The sequence below is a fragment of the Lactuca sativa genome, chromosome 6, assembly GCF_002870075.4.
Source record: "Lactuca sativa cultivar Salinas chromosome 6, Lsat_Salinas_v11, whole genome shotgun sequence".
NCBI classification, from domain to species: domain Eukaryota; kingdom Viridiplantae; phylum Streptophyta; class Magnoliopsida; order Asterales; family Asteraceae; genus Lactuca; species Lactuca sativa.
Genome location: NC_056628.2, coordinates 126,526,235 through 126,536,166, shown reverse-complemented (window position 1 = coordinate 126,536,166; position 9,932 = coordinate 126,526,235). Strand labels below are relative to the sequence as shown.

At 35.0% G+C, this 9,932-nt stretch overlaps 1 protein-coding gene across 2 annotated transcripts; it reads left to right on the top strand.

Annotated features, from left to right (window-relative positions):
• Nucleotides 1–4,622: 4,622 nt before the first annotated feature.
• On the top strand, nt 4,623–6,871 carry LOC111880479 (S-adenosylmethionine synthase 5). Of its 2 annotated transcripts, none has more exons than XM_042895871.2 (3): nt 4,623–4,856; nt 5,074–5,973; nt 6,358–6,871. In XM_042895871.2, exons 2-3 carry the CDS (start codon nt 5,114–5,116, stop codon nt 6,677–6,679), a joined length of 1,182 nt encoding a protein of 393 aa, XP_042751805.1. In that variant the 5' UTR covers nt 4,623–4,856; nt 5,074–5,113; the 3' UTR covers nt 6,680–6,871. The 2 variants fall into 2 exon arrangements, with proteins under 2 accessions (XP_042751805.1, XP_023732684.1); XM_023876916.3 differs by having other exon boundaries at nt 4,625–4,856; nt 5,104–5,973.
• Nucleotides 6,872–9,932: the final 3,061 nt, after the last annotated feature.

Here is a 9,932-nt window from a genome sequence, read left to right as displayed (position 1 = left end):
AACCCTCTCTTAGTACCCTCAGATGGGTAAAAGACCATTTTACCCCTTTCTTGACTCAAAGACCCCATTGTTGACCAATCCCTAAAAGTCAACAAAGTCAACGGTCAAACTTTGACCTGACTCATCGAGTGCACTTGGGCGAATCGGCGAGTCTACACGTGAACTCTACTCCTCTAATTCTCTTTTGACTCACCGAGTCACTCACTTAACTCGGCGGGTCACTCTCTAGACTCACAGTCTCGGGACAACTCGACTCGACTCGTCGAGTCTGTTCATGGACTCGGCGAGTCCAATCCATGCTCACTTCCAATGGCTTCCTGAGGTCAGATCTGATGCTCTACTTAATAGATTTATCCTTTCTAGTCCCAATAATCACATAAAGTTCGAAGCTTGATGCCCATGCAAAGGCTCCAAGGTTCTATTTGAAGAAATGACCTCTAATATGGCATCCTAAGTTCATATTCACCAACAATCCTCATAAAGCTCAAAGGAGTAAGGTCTCTAGACCTCTATGGATCCAGATCCAAGACCATAATACGAAAAGGAACCATATACTCAATCAAAACCATCTACCAAAGGGTCTAGAAAACCCTAACTCTATAAACAATCACCAAAACAGAAGATGGATCAAGATTATACCTCAAATAAGCACTCCTGAGCTCAGAATTCCTCCAAATAGCACCTCCTTCAGCCTCCTCTTGATCTTGATCACCTTCTTCTTGCTAAACCAATGATAGAAAGATCAAATATGGCCTCTCCTTCCTCACAAACGATTTAGCTCACTTAGGGTTTCTCTCAAGGGACTGGTAGCCACAATGGGAGGCTATGAGTGCACTTAAATAGGCTCCAAAACCCGGGATTTAGGGTTTCAATTGCCAACGCAGACTCGCCGAGTCAAATGCCCGACTCGTCGAGTCTGGTCGCGAAGATTCGCGGAAACTTCCTCACCTACTCGACGAGTCGTGGCACCAACTCGTCGAGTCCCTCCTTTTTATTGAATAAATAATTACAATTAAATCATACCCGAAACTCTGGATGTTACAGTAACTTTGTTGAGTTGCCCAAGTATGTTGCAGCTTTGCAGGCTTCAAACCCTGATACAGTTGTCAAGTGGTTTCATAACCATAATAGCTCATCACAAGTGGCAAAATTCAAATATATTTTTTAGGCTTTTGGACCAACTATTAAAGCATTTCATCTGTGTCGCCCTGTAATTTCTATCGATAGTGCTCATTTGAAGGGTTCTTACAAAGGAAAATTGTTTATTGTTGTTTCAAAATGTTGCGCATTTCATCTGTGTCGCCCTGTAATTTGTGTGTCACCCTGTAATTTCTATCGATGTCATTGTTGATGAGGAGACAATTCATAGTTGGTGTTGGTTTTTGGGTCATTTTAGAAATTTTGTTGCTCCAAATAGATAGTTATGTGTTCTTTCTGATAGGCACAAAGGAATCATTCATGCAATGGAAAATCTAGAGGAGTGGAAAGAGCCATTAGCATACCATCGTTTTTGTCTGAGGCAAGTCAGAAGTAATCTCATGAAAAGGTACAAGAATGTGAGCCTTAAAAAAATTTGTTGGTCTATGGGTAGCACCACATAAAAAAGGAAGTTCGCTAAGTATATAAGGGAAATAAAAGCAATCAACATAGAAGCTTGGCAGTATTTGAGGGAAATTAAAAGAAGTCAATTGTGTCTTTTATATGATGATAATCATCGATAGGGTTTCTTAACGACCAGTATCTATGAGAGTATGAACAATGCATTATGAGGAGCGAGACAATTGCCAATTAGGGCGTGTATTGACCTTACACTCAATAGAATTGTGCAACTTTTTAGAAAGCATAGTGTTATTGCAATGAACTGTATTAGACCTCTACCAAAATGTTTGTGGCATCTATTTCTTAAACGTGACACTCGTGCACAAAGTCATGTTTTATTTGAGTTTCACTACAATGAATGTGTTTACAGAATTGTCACAAGGTCACAAATAAATGGAACTAGAGGAAATACACAAACTGTTAATTATTTTCAACATATGTGTACTTGTGGTAAGTGGCAAATAGAGAGCTTTCCATGTTCACATGCACTTGCAGTTTGTCGGAATAGAGGGGACAACCCTCATTCTTTTGTGACTAATGTGTACACTACTATGACGTACAGACAACAATACAATTTTGGGTTTGTACCACTTTCTCATGTTGATTATTGGTTGGATCAAACTGGATGATTATGACGTACATACAACAATACAATTTTGGGTTTGTACCACTTCCTCATGTTGATTATTGGTTGGATTCAAACTGGACGATTGAAACAGATTACTCAAAACTTTCCATTCATCGAGGACAAAGGTGTGCAAACTGAATTCGTAATGAGATGGACATTCGTCATCCTGATGAACCTCGAAGATGTACACTATGCCACCAACCAGGTCATAATAGAAGAAATTGTTCAAATTCTCAACCAATATTCAATGAGTAGTAAACTATGTTTTTGGTTGATTGTGTTGTAATTTCATGTTTAGTTGATCTTTTATTTTCCTGTGTGATTTTGTACTATGATTTCTGAATTTAAGTAATGTAATATCAATTGTATTTTCTTATTTCTTATTATTACAATATTAAACATTAATATTAATGGAAATGTATAAATGAGATATTTTGGTATTGAAAAATAATAAGCTGTCACTTATAAATTAAATAATATATTTATGCTAAATATTACTAAAATTAAGTAAATGTACAAAATACAAATAAAAAATATAGTAGAATTTAGTAGTAACATATTTCATAAAATAAGGGTCAATGTTAAATATTTTTATGAACTATTTTGTAAATTTAATAAGATGTAGTAGTAACATATTTTTACAAAAGATTACAATTATAACATATTTTTACAAGATAAGGGCCAATGTTGTAAGTTATAAGGGACTATAAGTGTTGATATTATATAAATTAGATAAATGTAGAAAAAATATATATAAAAAGATAACATTTTAACATATTTTAAAAGACAAATGAGCAATGTTATAAGTTTTGGAGATTTTTTTTTAAGTATTGATTTAGTGGGCGAGAAACCCCATTTCTACAAATACAATTAAAAAAGTTTCATTTCCATAAAGCTTTATCAAAACTGCCCCTTTTTACAAATAACTCAGCTGTATAGGTTAGCTTACCATTTGATGTTATAAATATTTGTCTATAAAGATTCTATTATGAAAACTAAGTATAATTTCCTTTAATTGATTTGTAATTAGATTTAACCATATGATGTTATAAATATTTGTCTATAAAGATTCTAATTTTGTAAACTAAGTATAATTTCCTTCGGTTTGAAATTTGATTTAATCTGAAAATGATCCAAATATTTAGTTTTGGTTGCCAAAAAAACGGAATTTGAAGATGAGTATATTTGTTTGTTTTTAAGGATTTATGTATACTTGGCACGTGGTTGATAAAAGATGGTAAAATTGGAAATTATGGTTTAAAGGCATTATTCCTTAGGCAATACCCTAATTTGAATGGTTACTAAATAATGTCTTAGAATTTATTTTAAAAGATCTCTATTTGATTTATTTATGTGGATTATTAATTTTTGCATGTTATCGTACATGAAAGATTTGTTTGAACATTTGGGATTGTTTGTTTTTTCTATCATATTTGATTTTTCATTTTCGACTGGAAACGGTTCCATTATGGTGCCTATAGTGGCTATAGGTACCGGCAACCCCTGTTTTTTCGGATACAGTGTAAAAATTTTTAAATTTTTCGTTTTTTCTATATTTGTGTCATTATGTAAAAGGAAAAACGTGTCACCGGCAACACCTACTATGAAATCCTAGGACCATCCCTGTTTTTGACCATTTCTTGTTCTGTCGTGCAGCACATGCGCACCACTTGATCATTTGTAACTGTTTATTTTTCAGAAGACTTCTGACTTAAAAATTATTGCACATATTGAACTCATTTAAACATATTATTTAAGTTATATTATTTTATATAAATTTGTTTTATTATTCTTTTCAACAATATTTTATTATTTTAATAATATTATGAAGAATATTATCAACAATTCGAGTATATTTTACATAATTTCAAAATCATTTGATAAATTTCATATAAATAATTTTTTTTGTTACATTGTCTATAACTAAATATTAATAAATTATAAAATTAATTACTAAAGTTATCAAATTTATCGAAGCTAATCAGAAAAATAATCGTCGTCTTCGAAAAGTTAACAAAATAAACATGTTTTTCGTTAAAATAACAATTTTATTTATTGTTATTTAGTAAATGTTAAGCTTAATTATTTTATATAAATGTTTTTAAAAATCATATCATCATAGTGATATTTGTATTGATTTGCATATGATTAACCAAATAAAATTTTGATTTAAAATTATTTTTAACTATTATATACGGTTAATTTCAACTTATTACAGCTACAGACATTAAAAAGTAAACAATACTGCACCGTTTAATGCACTTCTTTTGTTGGTCCGTAATCATTTTTGTTTTAAAAAAACAAAAAACACCTTATGTAATTTTGGAAAATAAGTTAAGAGAAAATCACAATAAATTAACCAAAAAAGAACCCCTGCCATTTTAGCAGGAGAAGTCGATAACGAGAAAGTACTGAAGGTGTTTATCTAAAATCACAATAAATTAACCAAAAAAAACCAGTGAAACCGACTATCAAATGAACGACTAAGATCACATGATGCCATTATGCCGATGAATCTTTTATGTTATAATCTCTGTTCCCCATATTTTTAATCTCTTGAAATCGTCTCGTTAGTGTTTTCAAAAGAGAGGAAATCCACAGCAGCTCATCATCCTCTTCGATCCTCAAGGTATTTCAGGCTATACACTTTCTCCGATTCAATTTTACTGCTTGGAATCACAAATATCGCCAAAAAACGATCTGATTTTTGTGTTTTCATACAACTTCCTATACCCATAGCTGTATCTGCTCACATGAAAATCGATGTTTGATAACTATATGGTGTTTCGAAATGTGTTTTCTGTGTTAATATCACTTCTGAGTCAAGTTCAATACGATTTTAGCAGATTTTACTAGCAAATATACTTGACTAACAGGTCTGCAACAATGGAGACGTTTTTGTTCACATCCGAATCCGTTAACGAAGGCCACCCAGACAAGCTCTGCGACCAGATCTCCGACGCCGTCCTTGACGCCTGCCTAGCACAGGACCCAGACAGCAAGGTTGCTTGTGAAACTTGCACCAAAACGAACATGGTGATGGTTTTTGGTGAAATTACAACCAAAGCTACCATCGATTACGAGAAAATCGTCCGTGATACTTGTCGCGAGATCGGATTTGTTTCCGATGATGTGGGTTTAGACGCCGACAACTGCAAAGTACTCGTCAATATTGAGCAACAAAGCCCCGATATCGCCCAGGGTGTCCATGGTCACTTAACAAAGAAGCCGGAAGAAATCGGCGCCGGTGACCAAGGTCATATGTTTGGTTACGCCACCGATGAGACCCCTGAGCTCATGCCGCTCAGCCATGTTCTTGCGACCAAACTTGGAGCCCGATTAACCGAAGTTCGGAAAAACGGGACCTGTACCTGGCTCCGCCCCGACGGGAAAACCCAGGTCACCGTCGAGTACTTCAACGACAAAGGAGCCATGGTTCCGATACGCGTCCACACCATTCTGATATCGACGCAGCATGATGAAACGGTCACCAACGATGAGATTGCCGCTGATCTGGAAGAGCATGTGATCAAACCGGTGGTTCCGACGAATTACCTCGACGAGAAGACAATCTACCATTTGAACCCGTCTGGACGTTTTGTAATCGGTGGACCTCACGGTGACGCTGGTCTTACCGGTCGGAAAATCATCGTTGACACCTACGGTGGTTGGGGTGCTCATGGCGGTGGTGCTTTCTCCGGGAAGGACCCAACCAAGGTGGACCGCAGCGGTGCTTACATTGTCAGGTGAAAGAATCCCCACTTTCTCTCTCTTAATAATCTGGAAACAACAGAAAATCATGAACTGCAAATTGGAAAATAATATTTAATATTATCTTTTCAAAACTTTCACTTTACACCTTGGAGTATGCTTTTATTACTATGGTAACCCTAAAGCGAAATCCAGGCTTCAGCCTCCATATATTTTAACATATAACCCTCTCAATTAAATGCAAGATACAAAAAGTTTCAAGTAATAATGAGTTGAAGTTGATTAAGGTATTATTGATTTAGGACTTTTTTCTTCTCTATTAAACCATGTTCAAGAAGTAAAAAAGGAAACAACCCTCTAATCGGTAACTTTGGGTCGGAGGTGTTATGGTTAAATTAATTTTTACTATTTTAAATTAGGCAAGCTGCCAAGAGCATTGTGGCTTGTGGTGTCGCAAGAAGGGCCATTGTTCAAGTCTCGTATGCTATTGGTATCCCTGAGCCATTGTCGGTTTTTGTGGACACATATGGGACAGGGAAGATTCATGACAAAGAGATTTTGAAGATTGTTAATGAGAACTTTGATTTTAGGCCGGGAATGATCTCGATTGATCTTGATTTAAAAAGAGGTGGAAATGGGAGGTTCTTGAAGACCGCTGCTTATGGACATTTTGGTAGGGATGATCCCGACTTCACGTGGGAGGTGGTGAAGGACCTCAAGTGGGTTAACCCTGAAGCTTAAGATAATATTGATTCGATGAACTCCCTAAAACTAAAACTAATCAATGTTATCTTAAAGGTTTACTTATCTTATGGGTTTAGGATGTAGCATTTTGTCTAGTCTTATTAGCTTATTTGGTTTGTGGCATTCTATGCTTGTTGACTATATGGTTTGGTTTTGTTAGTTGCTTTATAATATGAATCTTAGAATCAATGGTGATCCCTTATAGTATATCTAGAATCTTTTTATTATTTTGGAATGCATATGCTAGGAAGAAACATAAATAATTAAAGGATATAGCGGACTGTATTTTATAACCAATAGAGCCAACCGGCTTTAACTATGTTTTTCTATGACATCTTTAATGGGTTATAGTGACATGGTGTGGTTTAGCAGTTGAAAATTGATATATTTAGCAGTTGAAAATTGATATATGGGTCGGTCTTTGGTTTTAATGCCATAAGGCAACAAATGGAGCAATCAAATACACATACTTAAAATCAGTAGATAATAAAAAACGGAAGTATCTTAAATAATTGATTATAAACAGAGTTAGATATGTTAGACCATCATGTATACATATCACAAGCTATGCTCATAGTTGATGTGGTGATCATATAGTGACTATGAGGTGTAGTGGTGGATTGTGGTCACCACCACAATTAACCACAGCCAATCATCCCCCTCTCTCCCTCTCTCTCTCTCTCTCTCTCTCTTTATATATATATATATATATATATATATATATATATATATATATATATAGGTAAAGGTTCAAATGAGAACCAAAAAAGATTAAGAACCATAAGAACCTCTAATTTTAGATGTTTATAAAGGGTTTAGGGTTTAGGGTTACCCTAAACCCTTTATAAACATCTAAAGTTAGAGGTTCTTAACCTTTTTTGGTTCTCATTTGAACCACTCCCTATATATATATATATATATATATATATATATATATATATATATATATATATATATATATATATATATATATATGACTTAGGAATATGTGATATTTATGTGCCTAAACTTATATATAGAACCCTTCAAATGATGTAGTTTTGATCCATATATATCCACACTAATCATGCTATCTTGTTTACTATTCTTCCTTAATCATGTGACATATTAAACCGATCGAATTTATGTTCTTTTTCTTCATTGTATCTAAAAACTTAAAGCATTAAAAGTCATGATCATTTAATCAACCCTACTAAATTTTAAATGAAAACTAATAGAATAAATATAAAAGAAGAACATTCAATAACTCAATCAAGCTTTTCACAAATCATTCGATATAGTTTTTCAATTGAAGGACAAAACGTTTAAGTTATATTCGTTAAAAATTATTGATTTTTTACTTTCTTTATAAACTTCAATGATGTTTTGCAATAAAAGGATATATAATTGATCTTTTTCATTCCATAATTTAAATCAATTCAATGGTATTCTATTAAAACAAAATTAAGAGAAATTGAAACTGTATTTTTTGTTTAAAACTATGTCATTTAAAAGGTTCTATATCTAAGTTTAGGATATAATGATGTGGAGTGGTATGTATACCAATATTTAGTGGTTGTGTGGTGATGAGATGACAGTAATAGACACTCACCATACTGGTGGTTAGTAATAAGTATACGGATGTCAATGTTATTATAAGACAAAACCAATAGCAAGAACAACTAAGAGGACAAGGAACACCAACTTGTCTGTATATTAGTACCCAAAATATGAATTTATATAAGTCATATGTAACATCCATAAAATTCATAAAAATTTCAAAAAATTTTAAACATCTCAAAAATCATTCATTGTTTACAAATTGTTTTCAAGATAGTTTATCACCAAAGTAATCCCAGAAATCATGAAATAAAATACTGGGAGGTGCACGATCACGCATTCGTCTTCCCGTGATCATCCGAAGTACCTGAAACATAATCCAAAACTGTAAGCCAAAGCTTAGTGAGTTCCCCCAAAATGCATATACATACAAATAATACACATAATAACAACATGTAATAGGCCCACAACTCTACAGACTAGATTACCGCTGAGCCCAGTATGAGTCTGGCATGCCCTCCCTAGCCCTCAGCACATATTTGGCTTGTTCTCAAGCCCACGGCATAAGTTTGGCTTGCCCTCGGGCCCACAGCTTATGTCTGGCTTGCTCCCTTAGTCCTTGGACTAGAATATAAATGATTAGCCCTCAGTGTCTGGCATGCCCTGTCCGGCCCTCAACTCATATCTGGAATGCTTATGAATCCTAAGAATGAGTCTGGCATATCCTCCCTGGCTCTTAGCTCATGTCTGACATACTCCAGGGTTTGTTGGTTACAACGTGGAGCAATACGACCGCAATCCAACCCGCACAGCATGTCGACATGTAACAGATGAATACACATACAGATAATCAGGTAGTATCACAGGTAGTCCTGCAGATCTACCAGACTATCATAATAAGACTAGCATGCATAACTATATTATACTCAACATATCAGTGGTATCAGATTATCAAACCAATGTGTCGGCCTTTGTGCCTTCGACCCGAAAATATAGTGAGGAATACTTACCTCACAAATCGTGCTGAACGGACAAGATCCAACTCTCAAATCACAGCTCCGAACTCAACTGCCTACAACCACCATGTTGACTAATTCCATCAAAATCCCAAAATACCCAAAATACCATCAAGGTCAAACTTGGTCAACCATAGCCCGAGTCAAATTCAACAGTCAAGGTCCATAGCCAAGGCCAACAACCCATGTTGACTCAACTCGTCGAGTTTATCTATCAACTCGTCAAGTTCTTTCAGTACTAAAAGAACGAGAAAAACCCGGACCAACTTACCAAGTTGTTAGAACAACTTGTCGAGTTTCTATAGTATCCAGAATATTGGAAAACCCGATTCAACTCGCAGAGTTGGCTAAGCAACTCGTCGAGTTCTCCTAGTCTTAAAGCATTCAACCAATTCCCAAGCGAATCTAGTGCCACAAACCATAAATCTAGTCCTTTAGAACCGAAATACCACGTAAAGTTGCTAACTTTACGTCCATACATGGCACCAACAGGCTAAAACACTAAAACAAAGATTATTAAGGGACTTAGAGCATGAAGGAGGGCCAAGACCTAATAAAGTTGGCGACTTTAAGTCCATGGAGGCCATGAGATGTCCAGATCTAAAGTCATAGCTTCATAACATGCTCAAATCCAAGAATGGTCCCAAAACAAGCTAATAATGGCCATAAACTTTCAAATGAAGAGATCTAGCAAA